At 43.3% G+C, this 26,142-nt stretch overlaps 1 protein-coding gene across 5 annotated transcripts in view; it reads right to left on the bottom strand.

The window, feature by feature from the left end:
- The window catches only part of DOT1L (DOT1 like histone lysine methyltransferase), a 167,338-nt gene that overhangs the window by 79,619 nt on the left and 61,577 nt on the right, over positions 1-26,142 (bottom strand). For all 5 annotated transcript variants that reach the window (XM_044268984.1, XM_044268978.1, XM_044268995.1 and 2 more), the window contains exons 3-9: positions 22,278-22,352; positions 19,140-19,203; positions 13,950-14,178; positions 11,362-11,456; positions 9,500-9,562; positions 7,663-7,718; positions 2,778-2,857 (exon numbers count right to left, since the gene is read on the bottom strand). In XM_044268984.1, coding sequence (XP_044124919.1) covers positions 2,778-2,857; positions 7,663-7,718; positions 9,500-9,562; positions 11,362-11,456; positions 13,950-14,178; positions 19,140-19,203; positions 22,278-22,352 — 662 coding nt within the window. The remainder of the gene's footprint in view (positions 1-2,777; positions 2,858-7,662; positions 7,719-9,499; positions 9,563-11,361; positions 11,457-13,949; positions 14,179-19,139; positions 19,204-22,277; positions 22,353-26,142) is intronic.

The raw sequence follows: 26,142 nt of genomic DNA on the forward strand, positions 1-26,142 counted from the left end.
ATAAAAAAAATGTATACATATTAGGTATCGCTGCGTCCGTATCGACCGGCTCTATAAAAATATCACATGACCTAACCCCTCAGATGAACACCGTAAAAAAATAAAAACGGTGTAAAAAAAGCAATTTTTTGTCATCTTATGTCACAAAAAGTGTAATAGCAAGCGATCAAAAAGTCATATGCACCCCAAAATAGCGCCAGTCATCTCATCCCGCAAAAATCATACCCTACCCAAGATAATCGCCCAAAAACTGAAAAAACTATGGCTCTTAGACTATGGAAACACTAAAACATGATTTTTTTTGTTTAAAAAATGAAACCATTGTGTAAAACTTACATAAATAAAAAAAATTGTATACATATTGGGTATCGCCGCGTCCGTGACAACCTGCTCTATAAAAATACCACATGATCTAACCTGTCAGATAAATGTTGTAAATAACAAAAAAAGTGCCAAAAAAGCTATTTCTTGTTACCTTGCCTCACAAAAAGTGTAATATAGAGCAACCAAAAATTATATGTACCCTAAACTAGTACCAACAAAACTTCCACCCTATCCCGTAGTTTCTAAAATGGGGTCACTTTTGGGAGTTTCTACTCTGGGGGTGCATCAGGGGGGCTTCAAATGGGACATGGTGTCCCAAAAAAACTGTCTAGCAAAAACTGCCTTCCAAAAACCGTATGGCATTCCTTTCCTTCTGCGCCCTGCCGTGTGCCCGTACAGCAGTTTACGACCACATATGGGGTGTTTCTGTAAACTACAGAATCAGGGCCATAAATGTTGAGTCTTGTTTGGCTGTTAACCCTTGCTTTGTAACTGGAAAAAAAAATTAAATGGAAAATCTGCTAAAAAAGTGAAATTTTGAAATGTCATCTCTATTTGCCAAAAACTCTTGTGGAACACCTAAAGGGTTAACGACGTTTGTAAAATTAGTTTTGAATACCTTGAGGGGTGTAGTTTCTAGAATGGGGTCATTTTTGGGTGGTTTCTATTATATAAGCCTCACAAAGTGACTTCAGACCTGAAATGGTCCCTAAAAATTGGGTTTTTGAAAAGTTTAGAACAATTTCAAGATTTGCTTCCAAACTTCTAAGCCTTGTAACATCCCCAAAATATAAAATATCATTCCCAAAATGATGCAAACATGAAGTAGACATGTGGGGAATGTAAAGTAATAACCATGTTTGGAGGTATTACCATGTATTATAGAAGTAGAGAAAAAATATAAATTTATTTTTTTGACTTCATTTTACCAGTGTCATGAAGTACAATATGTGACGAAAAAACTATCTCAGAATGGCCTGGATAAGTCAAAGCGTTTTAGATTTGCAAAAAATGGCCTGGTCCTTAAGGTGTTAAACTGACAACCAAACTCCCTCTGGACCTTTTATAATACACCCTACATAAAATATGGAATATCTACAAGCTCTTGTCATGTCAACTACTATGATCATTACAGTTTTAAATTTCCCGGTAATTGTACAGGCAAATTAATGATATATAGTAATATGCAAATTCGAAAATGCTTCTTGCACACAGAATAAGTTGGTGTAAATACATAAGGCAGCTAACCCACCGCAGCTCCTGTCCAGTCCCCTGTTCTCTGCAGTATCAATCACATGTCCCTACGTTGAGATGTTACTGCTGCAGCAGGAACGAGAGAATTGAGGGGGAACAGGCGAGACATTACACCAAAGTTTTTATCCTATGGCAACTCCCTTACCCTGCTTTCACACCTGAGCGTTTCTCAAACGCGCGTTTTTTGTAATAGTAAACGCGCGTTTGACGCGCGTTTGTGTGATTGACTGTAGTGTCCTATGGCCACAAACGCGCGTCAAAACGCCCCAAAGAAGCTCAAGAACTTGATTATGCGTCGGGCGTTTTACAGCGCGATCGTACGCGCTGTAAAACGCCCAGGTGAGGACCATTTCCATAGGGAAGCATTGGTTTTCATGTGTTGAGCGTTTTACAGCGCGTTTGAACGCGCTGTAAAACGCTCAGGTGTGAACTTAGGGTTAGGGCCTCTTTCAAATACTCTCTTTTGTGTATTTTAAAAAGGTTGGAAAAAAATGTTTTGTTTTTTTACTACACACAAGTTTCTGGTGTTAATTTTGTACATGCACGTTTGAAATCCTACAAAGAAGTATATGGGGGGAAAGAAATGTCAGAAAAGATGCTACACTTTGCGTCTAGCATTTTATTAAAAACACTGACCCCAAAAAACACCAGTATAATGCTGTGTATGCAAACTTGTTAATATGTCACTATAAATGTTAAAGTAACATCTGACTGCAGCTTTTCTTTTAACAAAATATATCAGGATACTTTCACACTAGGGTTTTTCTTTTCAGCATTTAGTTCCATCCTAGGGGCTCTATACCGGAAAAGAACTGATCAGTTTTATCCCCATGCATTCAGAATGGAGAGTAATCCGTTCAGGATGCATCAGGATGTCTTCAGTTTAGTCTTTTTGACTGATCAGGACGGAGATAATACCGCAGCATGCTACGGTTTTATCTCCGGCAAAAAAAACAACTCAACACTTGCTGGAATAGGTTTTGCCGGATCCGGTAGGCAATTCCGGCGATGGAACTGCCTGCCGGATTTCTCTGCCTCAAGTGTGAAAGTAGCCTAATCTCTACAAAAAAAAAAAGAAAAGAAAAAGGGGGGCTTAAAATGTGTGTGTGAAACCGGTCTAACATCTGTCTATGCCACAGTCGAATAAAAAAAACAAAAGACAACTTCCAACGACAAATAACAGTGGGTCAATACATCACCTTCCTTCATGTTGGCAAATCTCTCCTTAAGCTGGTGATCGACTTCAGGACCAAAGGCAAAATTATTCACAAAAATTACACTGCAAGATAACAGTAATTGTTAATCCCAGAACCGCCACATTGTTTTTTTGCCCATTCTGTCCAGCAAGCCACAGCTTCAAACCAAAAACAAAGTAATTTTATGGTGATTTCAGAGTTGAACTATTAGTAAACTATAAATCTGACTGACACAGGGTATGGCCATATGAAGCAGGTTCACTTTGGATTTTCTGCAGAGAGAAATCAGCATCAAACAGTGTGGATTTTGCAGTGCATTTAAGAGCAGAAATGCTGCGAATTTGCTGCAGATTTCACTCCGTGTATTGCAAAGGGCAAAATCAAAAACTAAAACAAAGCGACACGTTACAGATATAGGCAGACTTTCTGTGCCGGCCTTGATATTCTCTGCGCTGCCGGAGGATGCACTCAATTTATGTCAAGGCGCAGGCATCAACAACAATTAGATGCATCCTCTGGGAGTCTGTGCACCTAAACCAACTTTTTTTTTTTTTTTTAAGACAAACATGCAGCATGCAACTTTTTAAAGCCACTTTTCTAGTGCAAGGGAGATGATAAATGTCCTCCATAATACATAAACCACAGGTCACATTATGTGCGTTTGTTGCGCAAAATGCCTGCAGCAAGTATAACATTTGTGAAAATCTAATCTACTTCACTTCTACGGTAATGCATTGCAGACGTCTACACACAATTCCCTACAGATAATCTGCAGCATTTATGTTATGTGTGGCCATACCCTTAGAATTACTTGCAATATAATAAATTGATTGGGTCCTTCCACACGCACACATGCAGGGGATAATGTTTGATTGCTAGGACCACCAGCGATCACAAGCATGGAGGTCCCCGATTCCCCAAGCAAATGGAGCCGTAGCACCCATTTGTGATTACTTCTCCATTCACTTCTATAAGAGTGATGGGGGACCGCGCTTCTATATCAATCCAAATGAAGTGAAGGGAACGGTGGTCAAGCATGAGCACTACCCTTCTATTTATGTGGGAAATTGGGGACCTCTATTACAAGGCATTGATAACAGCATCTAAAGTAGTTGTCATCAGGGAACCCTACATAAACAGAACCCTATATACAGTTCCAAGAAAAAGTATGTAAACCCTTTGGAATGATATGGATTTCTGCACAAATTGGTCATAACATGTGATCTGATCTTCATCTAAGTCACAACAATAGACAATCACAGTCTGCTTAAACTAATAACACACAAAGAATTAAATGTTACCATGTTTTTATTGAACACACCATGTAAACATTCACAGTGCAGGTGGAAAAAGTATGTGAACCCTTGGAATTAATAACTGGTTGAACCTCCTTTGGCAGCAATAACTTCAACCAACCGTTTCCTGTAGTTGCAGATCAGATGTGCATAGCGGTCACGAGTACCGTATTTTTCGCTTTAGAAGACACACCCCCACCTCCCCCCCCACCAAAAATGTCGTCTTATAAAGCGCGGCCAGCGAAGTATCAGTGTGGAGGGAGGAGGCAGGGACACTCATGGCAGGGCCCAGAGCAGTAATACACCGGGCCCCGCAACTGTTAAGTACATTCAATCCGATTCGTATATTAATGTATACCGCACTGTTCTGTACTTTAGTACCGTATGTATAGCATTAAGACGGCGCAGACCGGCAGCTCCCTTAGTCATGCGCCGCCTGCCTGTTCATCCATAAAGTGAGATAAGCAGGCAGGCAGCGCATGAGTAGGGAGCTGCGGCAGGCAGAGCATGACCGAGGGAGCTGCCAGTCGGCACCGTCTTAATGCTATACATACGGTACTACAGTAAGTACAGAACCGGGCGGTATACATTAAGATATGGATCGGATTGAATGTACTTAACAGTTGCGGGGCCCGGTGTATTAGAGTAGAGTCACTGCACCGGGCCCTGCCATGAGTGTCCTCGTCTCCTCCCTCCACACTAATTCATCTGATGGGGCATCTGTAGATAACACTTATGGGGATCCACAGATCTCTTCCCCCCCCCCCCCAATAACAGTGCGTCATCCACAGATCCCCCCCCCCATAACAGTGCGTCATCCACAGATCCCCCCCCATAACAGTGCGTCATCCACAGATCCCCCCCCCATAACAGTGCGTCATCCACAGATCCCCCCCCCCCATAACAGTGCGTCATCCACAGATCCCCCCCCCCCCATAACAGTGCGTCATCCACAGATCCCCCCCCCCATAACAGTGCGTCATCCACAGATCCCCCCCCCCATAACAGTGCGTCATCCACAGATCCCCCCCCCATAACAGTGCGTCATCCACAGATCCCCCCCCATAACAGTGCGTCATCCACAGATCCCCCCCCATAACAGTGCGTCATCCACAGATCCCACCCATAACAGCGCGTCATCCACAGACCCCCCCCCCATAACAGTGCGTCATCCACAGATCCCCCCCCATAACAGTGCGTCATCCACAGATCCCCCCCCCCCATAACAGTGCGTCATTCACAGATCCCCCCCCCCCCCCAATAACAGTGCGTCATTCACAGATCCCCCCATAACAGTGCGTCATCCACATACCACCATTAGTGCAAAACCTACCAAAAGCACACCTTTTGGTTCAAAATATTTTTTTCTTATTTTCCCTCCTCAAAAACCTAGGTGCGTCTTATCAGGTGCGTCTTATAAAGCACTGTTTCAGTTCATCAATATTCTTGGGATGTCTGGTGTGAATTGCTTTCTTGAGGTCATGCCACAGCATCTCAATCGGGTTGAGGTCAGGACCCTGACTGGGCTACTCCAGAAGGCGTATTTTCTTCTGTTTAAGCCATTCTGTTAATTTACTTCTATGCTTTGGGTCGTTGTCCTGTTGCTACACCCATCTTCTGTTGATCTACAGCTGTTGGACAGATGGCCTTAAGTTCTCCTACAAAATGTCTCGATAAACTTGTGAATTCATTTTTTCTTCGATAATGGCAATCCGTCCAGGCCCTGACGCAGCAAAGCAGCCCCAAACCATGATGCCCCACCACCATACTTCACAGTTGGGATGAGGTTTTGATGTTGGTGTGATGTGCCTCTTTTTCTTCACACATAGTGTTGTGTGTTTCTTCTAAACAACTCAACTTTGGTTTCATCCGTCCACAGACTATTTTGCCAGTACTGCTGTGGGACATCCAGGTGCTCTTGTGCAAACTGTAAACGTGCAGCAATGGTTTTTTTGGACAGCAGTGCCTTCCTCTGTGATATCCTCCCATGAAATCCATTCTTGTTTTGTGTTTTACGTATCGTAGATTTGCTAACAGGGATTTTAGCATATGCCAGAGACTTTTGTAAGTCTTTAGCTGACACTCTAGGATTCTTCTTCACCTCATTGAGCAGTCTGCGCTGGGCTCTTGCAGTCATCTTTACAGGACGGCCACTCCTAGGGAGAGTAGCAGCAGTGCTGAACTTTCTCCATTTACAGACAATTTGTCTTACCGTGGACTGATTAACCGCAAGGCTTTTGGAGATACTTTTATAACCCTTTCCAGCTCTATGCAAGTCAACAATTCTTAATCGTAGGTCTTCTGAGAGCTCTTTTGTGCGAGGCATCATTCACATCAGGCAATGCTTCTTGTGAAAAGCAAACCCAGAACTGGTGTGTGTTTTTTATAGGGCAGGGCAGCTGTAACCAACACCTCCAATCTCATCTCATTGATTGGACTCCAGTTGGCTGACACCTCACTCCAATTAGCGCTTGGAGATGTCATTAGTCTAGGGGTTCACATACTTTTTCCACCTGCACTGTGAATGTTTACATGGTGTGTTCAATAAAAACATTGTAACATTTAATTCTTTGTGTGTTATTAGTTTAAAGGGAACCTGTCACCAAAAAAAATAAAAAATAAAATTAAAAAAAATAAAAATCGCTTACTAAACTGTTAATAGTACCTTATAGTGCTGCATAGTAGTTTCCTAATGCACCTTTTCATTGTTTAGCCACATCTAGCCTCCTTGAGAAATCGATGTTTTATTCAGCCGCTGCCCCCTGCTTCAAGTCAAGTTTGAAGTCAAGGGGGCAGCTGCCTAGGCGTCTCCAATCCTGCTCTCCCCGCCGCCTTTGATACGCCGGATCTCAGTGCCAGGACCGCGCTCCCAGCACGCATGCGCAGTAAAGGGCTGCTGTAGCGCGATCCCGGCTCTGGCTCGTACACTCAGCCGGCTTCAGTTTCGCTACTGCGCATGCGCCCGGCATCTTCTGTAACTGCGCTAGTATGCAAGGCTGGCGGGCGCAGCATGCGCAGTAGCAAAACTGAAGCCGGCTGAGTGTACGAGCCGGAGCAGGGATCACGCTACAGCAGCCCTTTACTGCACATGCAGGCTGGGAGCGCGGTCCCTGCACTGAGATCCGGCGTGTCAAAGGTGGCGGGAGAGCAGGATTGGAGACGCCTAGGCCGCTGCCCCCCTTGACTTTAAACCTGACTTGAAGCAGGGGGCTGCGGCTGAATAAAACATCGATTTCTCAAGGAGGCTAGATGCGGCTAAACGATGAAAAAGTGCATTAGGAATCTACTATGCAGCACTATAAGGTACTATTAACAGCTTAGTAAGTGATTTTTTGGTAACAGGTTCCCTTTAAGCAGACAGTGATTGTCTATTGTTGTGACTTAGATAAAGATTAGATCACATTTTATGACAAATTTGTGCCGAAATCCATATCATTCCAAAGGGTTCACACACTTTCTTGCAATTGTAAAAAAGGACAGTAGCTTTGGGCACGGACAAACAAAAGTAAAGCAGTAAACTCCAAACCAATAACAACATAGGCTAATAGTAGTGGGAGCAAATCATAAAAGCTACCACACAGCAGATAGAACACCTTGTGTTGGCAATTCTTTCCCTCCATTCCTCTGAGAGGAAGTCTCCACGTTCCAGCTACAAAAAAAAAAAAAGGTAAAAAAAAATAATTATGATTACTTCAGGCAAAATGAACTGGACTGCAACCTTTATTTACTGGGATAAAATCTCAAGTACTCTGCATATGTTTAGCTCTACATGTGAAGTTCTATATTCATTTTCCCACCTGCATAGAACATATAATACAAAGTACAGCTCACATGTAGCCTCAATGTGTAAGATGCACGAAAGGCACAACACAGTTAATATCAATGAAAAGTGCAAATCCAGAATTTCATATAATGAGATTTTTTATTTATTTTTTTAAACCTACTGCCTTATGAAGTTGTCCACTTGCTGCAGATGCCCGACCTTTTTTTTCCCTGATAGACCCCTCCATTGTGCCACTCTACCCCCCTTTGCTTTCTGGAGTCACATATGCTAACTCAAGGAGAAGACCTCAGCTCTCCTCAGTGGGCATCTCCTTATCCTTAGCTGTGATCTGTCCAATGGCAGCAGACCACTTCACAGCCAGGGAGAAGGGGAGATGGTCTTGTGAGATTTGGTAAATCTCACGAGAACAGCTTGTCTTCTGAAGCTTTCTGCTGTAACTTAGACAGTGCCACAGCCAGGTAGTAGGAGACACTCACTGAGGAGAGCTGAGGTCTGCACGTGGATTTTATCAGATCTCAATAAATAATGAAGATTAGAAGCCAGACTTGCACTTATTTTGGCCTGCATAACACACACAACAACACTGCGTCCATTCATATAAATAGGGAAAGTAGCCCTATTCATCAGAGCACATGCCATGAGACATTATCTGATAAATAAACTATAATTAGCAGTCAACTTCATTCCTTGGTAAAAATAAATTATTATTTATTGGTTATCGTTTTTAATGTAGGCCTACATTTTTTTTAATGAAATGTTTTGGGGGCTACTCTACCTCAAAATAGTCAGATTTTGCAATATTTATTAACCATGTACACCTAGCTATCACTTGAACAAAAGCTAGAGAACATTTTCTTGACCCATTTTCCTTTTTAAAGGGAACCTGTCACCGGGATTTTTGGTATAGAACTGAGGACATGGGTTGCTAGATGGCCGCTAACACATTTGCAATCCCCAGTCCCCATAGCTCTGTGTGCTTTTATTGTGTAAAAAAAAATTATTTGATACATATGCAAATTAACCTGAGATGAGTCCTGTCCCTGACTCATCTCACATACAGGACTCATCTCAGGTTAATTTGCATATGTATCAAATCTGTGTTTTTACACAATAAAAGCACACAGAGCTATGGGGACTGGGTATTGCGGATGTGCTAGTGGCCATCTAGCAACCCATGTCCTCAGCTCTATACACAAAAATCTCAGTGACAGGTTCCCTTTAAGTTGCAACTCGATGCATGTTGCAGTAGTCCATACGCCAGAAGTATTCAGGATTGAAAAAGCAAACAAAATAATCTAGATACTCTTAAACCAATTGCAAATTAACAACAAAGATCTTGGGAAAGCTACCATTTTTTTTTTTATATACACCAAAGCCAAGAGCGGATCCTCTTGTGTATTCACTCCTGGTTTAGTTAGGTGTAACATGGGCTCCTCAGCTCAGGATTTACTGACCGTAAACAGACAAGTTCATCTTACTTGCCCTGTCAAAGAACATTTAATGAGGTCAGTTTCTCCTTGCAATAATTTTTGGTGTGTTTATGGCTACAGAAAAAATTAGCGTGAAATCAAGAACTATGATAAACTAAAAACTTTTGCAAGATACTGAAAAATAGGACATGGAAATTTTCCAAGCAATAAACTTACTGTGTACTCTGCGTGCTTTTTCCCATACCATTTCATCCATTTTCTAAACTCTTTATCCATTGCCTGCACAAAAAAAAAAAAAACAACATTGAAAAAGAAAAATTTAGAAACTGCAAAAACAATGCAGAACATACTGAAAATGATTTCTAATTAGTAACGATTAGGCTTGGTTTATACAACATGACTAGAAAGGGCTCATCAGCCAGTAAATTTTTTTTCAAGAAAACTGTAAAAAAAAAATATCCTCCAATCCAACGTTGCTCTTGACCTTACCAGTCTCTACTTCTTGACACAGAAATGTGACCACTAAATCACTGGCTAAAATCGGGTTCTGAACTCTGTACTCTGATACAAGATACTTCAGCGGAACATGACTACTAATTTCCTGAAATGTTGGCAACCTTGAGACACTCGCAAGACTATGCTACCTTAATTTATAGTCATGGAGAGAGGATAATTTTCAGTTTATGTCTCTCTATTGTTTTTTTGTACAAGGTCTAATTGTGTGTTCCCTTTGCGATGGACCTCCACAATCTTATTATATGGTTTGTAATTTTACATTTTAAAAATGTAATAAAATATAAATGGGAAGAACGAAAATCACTGCTGTGGCCAGTGACTGGCTAAACAGTCACATTTAGGGCTCTTTCACACAAGCAATTTTTCTGTCTGGGTGCAATGCGTGCAGTGGACACATTCTGTATGGGGACGAGCGATGGCAATAGAGATCCCACGTCCTCATACTGTGGAGGTGTAAATGCAGCGGTCTCCTTCACTGAATGAGTAGCCGAGTGCTTGCTTCCCGACAATTGGCTGTACATTGGAGTGCAAACACACCTAACAGTAATGCCACCGCTGCTCCTAGAGGCCCATTTGCACATATTAAAACATCATTTTCCTCAGCAATACGGGCATATATGAACATGAGACCAACACCGGTGTCTTCAGCTGCCAAGTGCAAATCTGCTGATATGGTACTAGAACATGCCGCCACTAAATTTCTTAGCTTCTAGATATTCTACAATAAACTGAGTGATGATATAACGAGTGGAAGTTTTTAGAACCACAAAAACACATACAGCTACAGAGCAGGGTCGCCAAGTGACCATTGCAGATTTCCAAACCTTCTCTGGCATTAACATCAGTGCTGGGAGCTTTAGGATATGGGTTCCTATTGTCAAGCAGCTGCATGCAAGAGTTACCTCACCAAATATAATGGCAAGTGTCAGATGGAGTAGTGTAAACAGGTTCGGTGGAGCGAGGAATCGGGCTTCTGTATCTGGCAGACTGATGGACTGGCTTTGGAGAATGCAGGGGATACCTGTCTGACTACATTGTGCCAGCTATAAAGTTTGGTGGAGAAGGGATAATGCTATGGGGCTGTTTTACAGGCATTGGCTTAGGCCAGAGAAGGGAAATCTTAAAGGGCATCTGACAACAGATTTGTACCTATGACACTGGCGGCTGACCTGTTACATGTGCACTGTGTTTTAATATATGCAAGAGAGCCTCCACGAGCAGCAAGGCTAGGTGTGAACCTGTCAATGAAAGTGCCGAGGTCTACGATGGCTAACCTCTGGCACTCTGTGGAAAAACTACCACTCCCAAAATGCACACTTGCTTGGCTGTTCTCAGAACTTTATAGAAATGAATGGAGCAGGCTGGGAGTCGTAGTTTCACCACAGCTGGAGTGCCAGAGGTTAGCCATCAATGCTATAGGTGTAACAGCATTGCTCTTAGAGGCTCATTTGCATGTAGTGAAACATTTTTTCACAGCAATGCATACACATATGAACATGGGACCTACACAGATACCTACTACTATAAATATAGCACATTGCTCAAGCTCAGAAAACCCTTACCTCAGCATACTTAGCCGGGATGTCTGCTTTTTCCACTCCATAATGGTGTTTACATCCCGTAGCAGCAGCCACTTGAAGGACAACCTGTCCCACACCTAAAAACCAATGACTTCACTTTAGAGCCAAGTATGGGACAATCATAGTGTTTTATTTCCTTGATAAAAATGCAGTAATAACTTAAAGGGGTTGTCTCACTTCAGAAAATAGCATTGATGATGTAGACACATTTTATACAAGGCCCTTACTAATGTATTTTGATTGTCCATATTGCTTCCTTTGCTGGCTGGATTCATTTTTCCATCATATTATACACTGCTTATTTCCATGGTTACAAACACCTTGCAATCCAGCAGCAGTGGTCGTGCTTGCACACTATAGGGAAAGGTGCTGGCCTGTATGGTGGCCGGAGTGTGCACAAAGTGGCACTTTTTCCTATATTGTGCAAGTACGGCCACCACTGCTGGATTGCAGGGTGGTCATAACCATAGAAACAAGCAGTGTATAATGTGATAGAAAAATGAATCCAGCCAGCAAAGGAGACAATATGGACAATCACAATACATTAGTAAGTGGCTTGTATTAACTTTCTCTACATGATAAATGACACTTGCTGAAGTGAGATAAACCATTTAATCTAGTAATAGTATCAACCATGATAAACTGCTGACAGCACTAAGCAGGGACTGAGTACCTTTTGTGGAACGCAATGTTTTATTCTGCCCTCTCAAGTGCACAGGATAGGACTTCAGGTTGATGTGCTCTCTGCATTGAGCGGCTTCACAGCCACTCTCCTCTAAAAAACTATAGTGTTTTTCTAGTTGGATGTTACAGCTGTCACTCAGTGTGAAGAGAGCACATTTCAGTGAAGCCCAACCCTGGGCACTAGAGAGCAGATTTTGGCAGAATAAAACTTCATATTCTCACTACTCATGATGAGGAAAGCTCCACAAGAGAAGTTTGTAGTGCTCTCCCCAGTCCGGACCTAGCGCTGTCAATAGTTTAGCTTGGACAAATTTCACAGACTTCTTTTAAATGGATTATTTTAAATGACAAACCCATTCCATACACCCTGTTAGGGCATATGGTCATCATAGAAGGGAACCACTGAGCAAGACCTGTATGAGCAGCTCCCTTCTGCAGGGCTGTGATATTACGTTTGACCATTGCAGCAAAGTTCTTGACCATCTGTGGCTTCCATGGTAAAATTTTGTGTTTGCCATGCATGCTGAGGACAGAACCCAAGCTATGTACTGATTACCCTGGTGGCTGCATTCTCTGATGAGACAATCAGTATAAATATCTAAAACGGAGCCAACAAAGTATAGGAGCACGCACACACACAGAATTTGTGTACCCAAACATTTCTATAAATAGCCTATAGTTACAGATCTGCTTTGTAACAAGTCCATTGTTTTCACAGAGACTATTTATCGAAACCTCTAAACTGCTTTGTTCTTGTTGCCCATAGCTCATTTTTTCAGCTACTCTAGAAATCTGAAAACAGCAGCATGAATGTCAGAATTGTATGTTCATATATCTATGTGTAAAAAAACAAAAAAAAAAACAAAAAAAAACAAACTGTCGGGTGTGAAGCTCATAATTGCCAAGATATACGGAGACATTCAAGTCCTGCCAAGGGAACGCCCAATCCCACCCACATGACCATCCCCAAGCTCCCATATACCTACCAGATTGCAGTGAATTTGCCCCCTTTACAGCCCCTTTTGCTGTAAAGACTGTTGGCAACTATGGTAGCTATGCAAGACCTGACCCTGTTCTACTGACTAGACTAACTGGTAGCTATAGCACAGGGAGATTACTATAGTGACTGGATCTGACAGAAGCACAGCCTTGAGATCCAATTCACACAAAACACCATCATACAGTCAAAAGTGAACAATTCTAGATGACAACTTTAAGGTCTAATCTTCATATTAAAAGGGAATCTGTCAGCACATAACATCAGTTTTAAATGAAAAGCAGTTTCAGATCAGGGGTTCTGATGATTCAAACATTTCTACCCCCATACAGATCTGTGGCTCCGCTGCAGATAAATCACAACACATATACCGATATGCAAACTGACACTTTGGTGCAAAAAGGGCAGCACTCTTACACCAAAAGCTCTGTCTGGTATTGTGAAAAGCACGACCCCCCCCCCCCCCCATCTGTGAGTGACATGGTCAGCTTGGTGATGTAATCTCACATGTGCGTCATCCCTTAGGGAACTGCACAGGATAGCCCTGGTGCTGGGCTGAAATTATCTGTACTGTGCAGCTGTCAACTATCAAAACTGTACTGCGCATGCGACAATTCCCAAAGCGACAGCGCATGTATAAGAACATAGGCTTATCACTCACAGCTGGAAAGGAAGTGTTACCCACAATACAGGGCTCAGCCTTTGGTGCAACAAAGTTGCACCAAATAGCCAATTTGCATATCAACATAGACGTGATTTCTCTGCAACGGAGCCATAGATCTGGAAGGGGTGCAGAAATGTTTGAATCCGCATAAAAGAAGGAATCAGACACTGCCCTTCGTTTAAACCTGAGGTATGAGCTGACAAATTCCCTTTACTATTCACTTACCACTGCCAAGATCAACAAACAGATCATCCTCAGTCATTTTGATTTCATCTATCATTTGGGCCACCAGATCAAATGATGTTTCGCCGTACACTTCCGGGGAGAAAGGCTCATAGTTATTAAGCTTCTCTGGATCAGTTACCGAGTGGTTGTAGACTTGCTGTAAAATGTGACGAAGGAGGCCTGTGGACGGGCGAGTGTTCAACTTCATAGGCTGAGTGGTACCTTTCCACTGTCAGAGAAAAATTTGTAGTTTTTTTTACCATTTGCGGTCTGCTGCACTTTAAATAAATTAAAAAAAAGTCTTCACCTAACACATAACAGACTATTCTGTATATACACCAATAGTTGCATGCTCCAAGGCTTCATTCACAGCACAATTATACTAACTAGATCCATCAAGCTCGCTATCCAGATGGATGTGCATACACCAACAGTCAGCTTCCTCTGAAACCTGCCAGCACTACACTTGTAAACTTAATTTCTGAAGAATAGGTGCAGTGAAATAAAAGTGGCTGTGCAGGGGGTTTATATTGATGGCCGATCTTTAGGATAGGTCATCAATATCAGATTGCTGGGGCTCTGACACACCGCACCCCTGCCGATCAGCTGGTTGGAGAGGATGTGACGCTCCATGCGAGCGCCGCTTCCTCTTCAATACACTGTGGCGGCATAGTTTAATTACAAGCACTTGCTCTATTTAAGTGAATGGAGCGAGTACTTGTAATTACACTCGCTTCTGAGACGACATCGCATTGAGCACATTCTCCTCTTCAAACAGCTGATTGGCAGGATATTGATAACATATCCTGAGTATAGGTCATCAATACAGAGCTCCTGACAACACCTTTAGGACTATGGACATCTTATGGGGCATTGCTTTATTAGTGCATAATACTTATTATTTCAATGTCAAATTTTCATACGTTTTTCCTCTACAGCTTTCATTTTCAAGGCCGACTGATTCTTCTCCTTCAGAGCTGCTCCGTTGGCTGGATGTGTAGATGTACCTCCAGTTCCCTGACAGTTCATAAGCACTCAGATGAAAATTTGGCTTACATGAGTGTTCATGAGCTACTAGGAAAGTAAAAATAAGGTCTACAGATAGAGATGTCAAAGCAGCTCAAAGCGGATTCACTGAGAGCAAGTAATGGAACTGAAAGCTGTAGAGGACAAATGTTTGATAAAGACCAAATACATTATTTTTTTTACCCAAATAAAGAAAAATGCTAAAAAAAAATGATATGCCCCAAAGGTGTCCATAGAACAAAAAACACTTTTGAAATGCAATAAATGCCCAGACTGGATAACTCCTTTAAACCCTTGGGACCACGGCAGTTTTTCCATTTAATTGTTTTTTACTTCCCCTCTTCCAAGAGTAATAACCGTTTTACTTTTCTGTTCACTTACAGTAGCCAGATGAAGGCTTGTTTCTTGTGGGAGACATTGAATTTTTAATATGTTGGAGGGCACTCAATTATCTGATGCTGCATGAAGTACTCAAATGCAAATATGTCAAAGCATATAAACATTTATTCATGCAAAATACATACACCTCAAATACCATAAAATCTGATAAATGAGCATAAAAAATAAAATTAAAATGTTATTAAATGATTAAGGCTAGGAACCTATTGTGATAAATATGCCCGTCTCCCACTTGATGGTTCAGTGAGGATAGAGAAGCAGCCCTATTAATTCAAATCACAAAAATAAAAATAGATAATAAGAAGCACCAATTACTCCACTATATCTAGCTCCAGCTGCAATGAGTCAATGGCAAAATATTTGCAGGAGTGTCTCTGTGCAGCTGCTATAGAGATACTGATTTTCCAATCTTGTATTTATGGTGCGTGTCCCGAGATAGTCTGTACAGGCAGAGGAATGTCAGTAGTGTACATTTATAAGTGCTTTCTCCTTATTATTGAAGGAGTCACGATCTCTGCATTACCGCTCTTTATGTCCAAGAAGTAGCGAGATCTAGCTCACCGCTGTAGCTGCCGGACCGTTCGTGTGGCTTCCCACGTGATCGGGAGGCTGTAACTTTGTTAGGCTGCCGGTTAGGCTTGAGTTCTTTAAGTGGATTAAGCGCAGGCACAGTAATTCACTCCTGTTATAAGGTCCATCTTGTAAGGCTACTTTCACACTGGCGTTTTGGCTTTCCGTTTGCGAGATCTGTTGAGGGATCTCACAAGCGGTCCAAAACTGATCAGTTTTGCCCTTAATGCATTCTGAATGGATAAGGGTCCACTCAGAATGCATCAGTTTGGCTTCGCTCCGCCTCCATTCCGCTTTGGAAAAGATAATACAAACAAATCCGTTCTGAACGGAAGCATGCGGTTGTATTAGGGTACTTTCACACTCGCATTTGGTGCGGATCAGTCATGGATCTGCACAAACCCTTCCGTTCAGATAATACAACCGCATGCATCCGTTCGTATTATCTGTAACATAGCCAAAACGTCTTTACCACCATTGAAAGATCACTTTTCACCATTGGGAGGAGGGATCCATTTTCTTTTGTGACATTGTGTCAGTGAAAACGGATCCGTCCCCATTGACTTACATTGTGTGTCAGGACAGATCAGTTTGCCTCTGCATCGTCAGGCGGACACCAAAACACTGCAAGCAACATCTTGGTTTCCGCCTCCAGAGCGGAATGGAGACAGAACAGAGACAAACTGATGCATTCTGAGCGGATCCTTATCCATTCAGAATGCATTAGAGCAAAACTGATCCGTTTTGGACCGCTTGTAAGAGCCCTGAACGTATCTCACAAACTGAACCCAAAACGCCAGTGTGAAAGTAGCGTTATCTGAACCGATGCGTTTGTGCAGATCCATGACTGATCCGCACCAAACCAGAGTGTAAAAGTATCCGAAGTTGGAGACAGTTCAATTAGATGGCAATAGAAATCTCAGTGGGTATGCCACACTGTCCCATTCAGTGCACCTAAAGAGACACCAAACACGTTTCGGAGTTTCAAACTCCATCAGTGGAATGTGAAGGTCAGTGAATTTTTAAATGACACCATTTAAACTTGCCATTTTATTTATGGAATAAAATGTAGTGTGAAATTGAAAAAAATAAACATGCAATTCCAACAATGTTTTTGGGGTTTCATTTTTACAGCCCACAGATTGTATATATCAATATTAAGATCCCAGAGAACCCATTAAACCTTCTTTCCAGTGTTCCTACTTCATACTCATACTGCAATTAAAACTAGGAAATATTTTCCATTCCTCCCATCACTCTCATAATGCTGTGCCTTACTGTAGCATTTGCTACAAAAGATTATTAAGGCCACTTTCACACTTGTGTTCTTAATTCATTAAGATTCGGCATAGGATCTCAATACCAGAATTAAACGGCTCCGTTTTGATTTTGTACATCAGGATGCATCTATTCTGTTGGGATGCAGTTCCGTCGTCGGGGCTCTATGCCGGAAGAATCCTGATCAGTTTTATCCTAATGCATTCTGAATGGAGAGAAATCCGTTCAGGATGCATCAGGATGTCTTCAGTTCAGGACAGGAACGTTTTTGGGCCGGAGAAAATACTGCAGTTTTTGCTCCGGCCAAAAATCCTGAACACTTGCCGCAAGGCCGGATCCGGAATTAATGCCTATTGAAAGGCATTGATCCGGATCCGGCCTTAAGTTAAATTAAACGTCGTTTCGGCGCATTGCCGGATCCGAACTTTAGCTTTTTCTGAATGGTTACCATGGCTGCCGGGACGCTAAAGTCCTGGCAGCCATGGTAAAGTGTAGTGGGGAGCAGTATACTTACCATCTGTGCGGCTCCCGGGGGGCTCCAGAGTGACTTCAGGGCACCCCACGCGCATGGATGACGTGATCGCATGGCACGTCATCCATGCGCATGGCGTGCTCTGACGTCATTCTCGAGCGCCCCGGGAGCCACACGGACTGTAAGTATACCGCTCCCCTGCTCCCCACTACTACTGTGGCAACCAGGACTTTAATAGCGTCCTGGCTGCCATAGTAACACTGAACGCATTTTGAAGACGGATCAGTCTTCAAATGCTTTCAGTTCACTTGCGTTTTTCCGGATCCGGCGTGTAATTCCGGCAAGTGGCGTACACGCCGGATCCGGACAACGCAAGTGTGAAAGAGGCCTTAAATAACTGATCCGTCAACATTGACTTACATTGTTTTCAGTGCCAGATCAGTTTTTTTCCCATATTTATTACCGGGCACAAAACCACAGCTTGCAGTGGTCACAAAATGCTGCCAGAGCAGAGGACATCCTGAACGGATGGGTCTCTTTCCATTCAGAATGCATGAGGACAAACTTATTTTTGACAGTATTTAGATCCTCTGCCAGATCTTAACACCGGAAAACAACAACGCAAGTCTGAAAGTAGCCTAAGACCACTCAGACCCCATTTACTAGCTGAAAATGGAAGAGATTAACAGAAAATTAATCCGTCTTGCCTACAGGATTTCTGCAAGACTTTTGGGATCATGCAGAAAATCCTGCAGTCTTACTCACAGTGTGGGCAACTTCACATCACTTTTATAAAAAAAATGTTTCCTTTTGAGGTTTAGTATTCCTTTAAAGGGGTATTCCAGTCACAGAAAATGGGGGCATATCGCTAGGATATGCCCCCATTGTCGGATTGGTGTGGGTCCCACCTCTGGGACCCGCACGTACAACGAAAACGGAGCGGGGAGAGCTGCTGCTGGAGGACCCCGGATTTCCCAGGGGCTGTCCACCACCAAGCGCTGCTCCCATAGAAGTGAGTGGGAGCGCACACCGTACACACGTGGCCCCTGCTCCCATTCATTTCTATGGGCCAGACGGAAATAGCTGAGCCAGCGCTTGATTATTTTCAGCGGCCCCATAGAAATGAATGGCGGGCCCTCAGTTCATTTCCCCGCTCTGTTCTCATTGTAGGTGCGTGTCCCAGAATAATTTTTAAATGCTTTTACTTATTCAAGTGATCCTGAGATGCCTTTTTCGTGATACTGGGCAAGTCAGGAAGGGGTTAATAAATAGGCAATGTGTTCTGAATCTGCTACAAGCCATGGCACCACTTTCCTTAGATGAATGTGTCTAAATGAGTGTTATGTTTATGATAGGACCAGTTTCATCATAGCGCACATACAATGGCATAGAGCAATGCCTACGTTAGATAATGAGATCACAGTGACAAACGGGTGCAATCTTACCAGCTGATGTATGCTGTCGATGGCTCGGTTATACTTCTCACACAGCCGCTGCATGCTCTCAAAACTGAAGAACACATAAGAATTAGATTCTAGCAGTGGAAACGGAAAGAGAGAGAGAAGCCAAGTCCACCGTTGTTAAAGTATTTGGCCGGTTCCAGATTTCACTTGACAACCAGATAATAGGCGCTCTGTATGTAAAACCCCTAGGCTCCATGCAACATAAATGACATGATTTTTAGCTAAAGCATACTTAACTCCTTCCCACCCAATGACTTACAGATCCAACACACAAACCACGTGCTTGCATCTCCATAACATTAAAACTACTGACAGGTGAAAGAAATAACAGATTATCTTGTAACAAGGGCACCAGTTAAGTAGAATATATTTGGCTTCAAGTGAACAGTCAGTCTCTCTAGGTTTTTCTATAGGACCCTGAATAGCAATTTCATAAGAATGAATAGAGAATTAACTGACTTCCCGTCCTGTTTCAGTTGGAAATCAGATATTGGTCACATGACGCAGGTAAGGATAAGAAGGGAGGTTAGAACTCCCAAATACAGTCACTGATGAGAAGATTACTGTTTATATCTTGTACCTTTCTAACAGGTCAAAGAATAAAAAGGGTTTGTGGGAGTGCTACTTTAAATGTGTGCTACACCAATGTAAAATGTTACTACACGAGTTTTGCGCAGCTTGTTTTGGAGGTTATGGACTGCATATCCTGTAATTCCCAAAAGTCTAAGTACACTTAGCAGGTAATATTTGGTATGTCTTCTGGATTATTGTGATGAAGGGGCGAATGGTTAATTCTATTTATGTATGGTAGTCTAAGGTGGTAGTACAGTAGTCAAGTATTTTAAAACCTATCACCTAACATTCCTGGTGCTCTGGGATAAAAACGTCTAGGCCAGAAAAAGCTACAAACCAGTATAAAAAAAAATAAAAAAAATGGCAAAAGTAGATTCCTTCCGAGTCCAGTTTAAAAAAATAAAATAAAATTACATTAAATGGATACAAGTAAGGCTGGGTCTGTCAGAACAAGAGCCTTGCTTTCATTCTGTTGGCACCTTTTCGGACATCCATAGTTTGAAGGGCATTTTAAAGGTATTCGTTCACATACACCCCTACTCTAACCGAAGCTATTTTTGCCCTTGTTACAACATCATTCTCCAAGGTATTTTTTACATTACAATGCTTTTTGTCAGTAGCTAGGGCAAAAATAAAAAAATTACGTGGACAAAAACCAGAGTTGATCAAGCAGATCCCGACTCCTCTTGCAGTCTACCTCTGTTGTCCAAACTATAAAAGGGACTTGACTGGACTCATGTGATGTTTCTCTAAACAGCCTATAGCTGGTGAGTAATGGGCTGCTTGGGACCAAGCTGAGGCCAGTCACTGTATGTGACCCAGTCCGTCCGGAAGTGTCCAAGCCAGGGACCAGGAGATTACTGACAGAACCAGGGAGCCAAAACGAAGCATCTGGGAGCAGGCGAGTGATTTTTTTTCAACGGGTATCACATGCTGATTCAGACTACTAAACAGTCCCAAAAGCTGGACAATCCCTTTTAAGGGTGAATAAAAAGGGTTTCTACCGCCAGAAATACGGTTATGTAGCTGACTGACATTAGCGATGTGCTAATGTCAGCAGTACATAACTGTGTTTTTTATCTTTCTCCCTCCAGCCGTTGTGATAAAATAAGCACTTGTATAATATGCTAATGAGCCTCTAGGTGCTATGTGGGCGTAGAATCAGCACCTAGAGGCTCCTTCTACTCACCCTTTATCCCGCCCAGGTCCCCTGTTCTGCCCGCCCCACTCCTCTTGATTGATGTCAAGGTTCGCAGCATCGCTGACGAAATCCTGCGCCGTTCACTTCTGTATTCGGTGCAGGCGCAGTGAGTGAAGGCCGCTCTCCTGATGCCGGCTTCCTCACTGAGGTAGTTTGAGCAGGCGCAGTGAGGAATCCGGCACCAGGAGCGCATCATTCACTGCGCCGAGTACAGAAGTGAACGGTGCAGGCGCAGGATTTCGTCAGTGATGTTGCGAACCGTGACATCAATCAAGAGAAGTGGGACGGGCGGAACAGGGGACCTGGGCGGGTGAGCGGACGGAGCCTCTAGGTGCCGATTCTACGCCCCCATAGCATCTATAGGCTCATTAGCATATTATACAAGTGCTTATTTTAGTAGAACGGCTGCAGGGAGAAATGTAAAAAACATACTGTTATGTAGTGCTGACATTAGCACATCGTTAATGTCAGTCAGCTACATAACCGTATTTCTGGCGGTAGAAACCCTTTAAAGAGGACCTTTCATCAGAATTAAACTTCTAAACTAACTATACAGGCATGTAGAGCGGCGCCCAGGGACCCCCCTGCACTTACTGTTATACCTGGGCGCCGCTCCATTCTCCGGTAATTGCCTCCGGTATCTTTACAGTTAGGCTCCACCCAGGGGAACCTGCCGGCGCCTCCTTCTCCCATGCTGCAGCGCTGGCCAATCACAGCGCTCAGCTCTCTCAGGCTATGAGCTGAGCGCTGTGATTGGCCAGCGCTACAGCATGGGAGAATGAGCCAACGGCAGGTTCCCCTGGGTGGAGCCTAACTGTAAAGATACCGGAGGCATTTACGGGAGAACGGAGCGGCGCCCAGGTATAACAGTAAGTGCAGGGGGGTCCCTGGGCGCTGCTCTACATGCCTGTATAGTTACTTTAGAAGTTTAATTCTGGTGAAAGGTCCTCTTTAAGTACCCTGTGACCCTTTAATTACAAAGATTTCTGCAACTGTCTATTTGCTGCAGCCAAATATTAAAGTTGCCAAAAAGTACCAAATGTGCAGGAACTGTCTCTAATTTTCTCAGGCATTACTGGTAAATTAGGGGCTTCCCTGGACATGAAAAACATTAGGGCTGATCTAAGTTCCACCCAAATGTGGGCATTCCTTTGTGGGTTTGGAGTGCTCCCAGGGCTGGGGCATACACATCCTAAATTTACCAACTACAGAGTCTGCCGCATGTGGGTTCACCGTAAAAGCATTCATTCTAATTATCTTCTCAATTTAATCCTCACCCCTAGATACAGACTAACATTGCACATTATAATCACAGGACATTACGTATGTACAAAAAGAAAGCAGACCTTTTTGTGTCATAGTCAATGAGAACATAGTTTTCCATGGCCAACTTCAGATCAGGGATCTCTTCGCATACCCACCTAGAGAAATTAGAACAAACTGTTAAGAGTTACAAAGGCAACATATTAAATTGTAAGCAGCAATAACAGTCATGAAAAAATAAATAAAATATATATATATATATATATATATATATATATATATATATATATATATATATATATATATATATATATATATATATCTCTATATATCTATATCACTAAACCCCTCATATGAAGTTCACCCTCATACCTGTTTTTGATTAGACGCAGTCTTGAATTTTAAATTTCACCAGGTTTCTTCGTCCATGCCATTAATCCCATGATGGGATGATAGGACAACATTGCATGGACAGCTAGAGTCAATACCATCTGTGCCTGCTAGGACACGATTATCCTCCCCCCTCTTTGTACTATTATTTAGGCTTAGGGCTCTTTTACACTTGCGTTGTCCGGATCCGGCATAGAGTTCCGTCGTCGGGGCTCTATGCCGGAAGAATCCTGATCAGGATTATCCCCATGCATTCTGAATGGAGAGAAATCCGTTCAGGATGCATCAGGATGTCTTCAGTTCAGGACCGGAACGTTTTTTGGCCGGAGAAAATACCGCAACATGCTGCGCTTTTTGCTCCGGCCAAAAATCCTGAACGCTTGCCGCAAGGCCGGATCCGGAATGAATGCCCATTGAAAGGCATTAATCCGGATCCGCCCTTAAGCTAAACGTCGTTTCGGCGCATTGCCGGATCCGACGTTTAGCTTTTTCTGAATGGTTACCATGGCTGCCGGGACGCTAAAGTCCTGGCAGCCATGGTAAAGTGTAGAGGGGAGCAGTATACTTACCGTCCATGCGGCACCCGGGGCGCTTCAGAGTGACGTCAGGGCGCCCCACGCACATGGATGATGTGATCGCATGGCACATCAATCGCGCGGGGGGCGCACTGACATCATTCTGGAGCGCCCCAGGAGCCGCACGGACGGTAAGTATACTGCTCCCCCGCTCCCCACTACTACTATGGCAACCAGGACTTTAATAGCGTCCTGGCTGTCATAGTAACACTGAACGCATTTTGAAGACGGATCTGTCTTCAAATGCTTTCAGTTCACTTGCGGTTTTCCGGATCCGGCGTGTAATTCCGGCAAATGGAGTACACGACGGATCCGGACAACGCAAGTGTGAAAGAGCCCTTAGAGATGTAAGTATATAGTAAGGCAGGCTGATCAGTCACCTTTATTATAATGCTGGTTTAAGACTGGCCATGATACACTGTGTGACAGTTGCACCACATTCAACACTCACCTGAGCCAAACCCAGTGCATGACCGTAATCTATGATGCTGCGAGTTCAAACCAGGTGCTAGTCTATTGTCAGAGCATCGTGTGCGTACAGTACTGTAATGCAAGGTTGCACATGAACTCACAGCATCAAAAACACTATGATGCAAGGAGTTCAGGTCACCCAAGCTGTGATTAGTCCAGGAAATGCGGCTGTCACATGCGGCTGTCGTCTGAAGCCAACCTCACTGTGTGGCAGACACTTACCTAGTCATCAGCAGAAGCGGTCACAGGGTTTTCGGGTGCCATTTCAGATTTGACAAGACCCTGAGCTATCCCTTACAGTGGAAACTACACCCCAATGAAGTTTAACAGATTAGAAAAAAAATAAAATAAGATGTGTACAGTGAAGGCCGTAATATCAAAACCCTAAAAACCTTGGTGGAATTGTGGATTTCAGTTTCATCCCACAGAAAAATTCCCATTTTCCCAAGACCTGGTAAATTAAATGATGCCATTAAAATATACAACTTGTCACACAGAAAAATAACCCCTCATATGGTTATGGGAATGGAGAATATAAAAAGTTATGGCTCTTAGAATGTGAGAAGGAAAAAAATAAAAATGCAAAACGAAAATGGGCTGTGTCTTGATTAAGAAAATGTAAGGAAAATCCTACTAAAACGGTCGACCTTTATATGGAGTAAATCAGAATCCCTTCAAATGATGGCAGCTGTGTACTGATGGTGGGCACTATATAGGAGGTATTTTATGTCGGCACACATTATGGGGGTATTAGCTAAAATGGGGGCACCAAGAGGGAGTATTTGTTGTAATGACACAGAACAGGGGCATTTTTGTATTAGTTCACATTATTAGGGGGCAATTTTTTCACTGGCACACCTTATAAGGGGGCATTATTTATACTGAAGCTCATTTTAAAGGAGCATGTTTTCTAATCGCACATTAGGGGGCATTTTTCTACTGCCACATTATAAGGAGAATTATTACTACTGGGGGCATTATGGTGAGCTTTACTACTACTGTGGGACTATGGGGAACATAATTACTAGTATGGGCACTTGGGAGCATTATTGCTTCTTTGGCACAGTGGGGACATTATTACTATTTGGCACACTTACTACTAAGTGCACTCTGGCAGAGAATTATTACTATTGGTGGGACTTTGGGAGCACTACTATTGTGGGGGGCACCCTGCCACAGTTTAAAGACCTTTCACCACTCCCAACATGCCTGTTTTAATAGCTTCATGCATTCCCTGTGTAACAAGGATCCTGGATCATCTCTTCTCATGGCTCTATGTTGTGCCAGTCCTCTATTATTTCTACTAGACGTTATGAATGAATTGCTAGCAGTCTGCAGTAAGGGTACAGAGGGGAGGTAACAAGTTAGGGGGTGTCCCTGCATAGTCTGAAATGGCAGCACTGATTGGTTAGAGCGAGTCTATGCAGGGACAACCCCACCCCACTAGTTACCACCCCTCTGTACCCTTACTAAAGACTGATAGAAATTCATTCATAACTTCTAGTGCAAATAATAAAGGAATGGCACAACAGAGCCATACGAATAGATGCTCCAGGATTGTTATTACAGGCATGTCAGGAGTGGTGGAGTAAGCTTAGCACAATTATTTTTGGGGAACATTATGTTTACACTATTAGTGCCAGGCAGGGGCATAGCTATGGGGTAGCCACTGCTTCAGGGCCCAAGCTCAGATGGGGCCTGGCAGCAGTAGCATGCCTATTTCATGTAAGATGCAGAGGTCGGCTGCTGTGCCCCCTACTCCTGAGCAGCCTCTCAGACACGCCCCCTCTCTATTCTGCAGAGTGGGACGTCTTCCTGAGGAGGAGAGCGAGACCGCAGTGGCAGGAGCAGTGAAGAGATGCAGACAGCCTGTACGAGTCTGCACCATCTCTTCTCTATGGGACGGAAGGAGGTCAGGGAACTCTTGAAGCTGCTGCTGTCCGAATTCTGTGCGGCCAGCAGCTTCAATTTTAATTTTATGGTATTTACACATCCCGTCCTCTTACCTCAATGATCCTCACCGAGCCCCTCCTGTCTCATTTTCTCCCTCATTTATCCAGGGCTCCTGTTCCACCCCTACTATCTCCTACTGCTTCTGCTCTGCACAGATGACCTTGTATGAATCCCCCTAAGAGCCCCTTTCAACTACTTGCCATGTCCACCTCTCTTGTCCATCCAGGGCCCTGGTCACCTGTCTCACTCCTCTGCCTTTTATAATGGTAGTGCTGGGATGAAGGAGCGTGGGCAGGATCTGGGGGAGGAGCTTCCTGACTGTAGCCTGCTGTGGTCTATTGTATAATGTAAAGCAGGCAGTGCAGCAGGGCTCCTCCACTCCGACCTACACACCTTAAATATCATTCAGCTCCTCCTCCAGTCCTCTTTTGGGGCCTTCAGGACTAAGAGGGAGGAAGCAAAGCTGCCACACCTCCTGCCAGAGCCCGCCACATGGTGGGCAGTTTGTGATAAAAGACTAGCTTATTTGAGAAAAGTAGCTTTATGTTGGGGAATTGAT

The sequence above is a fragment of the Bufo gargarizans genome, chromosome 1 (genome assembly GCF_014858855.1).
Source record: "Bufo gargarizans isolate SCDJY-AF-19 chromosome 1, ASM1485885v1, whole genome shotgun sequence".
NCBI lineage: Eukaryota > Metazoa > Chordata > Amphibia > Anura > Bufonidae > Bufo > Bufo gargarizans.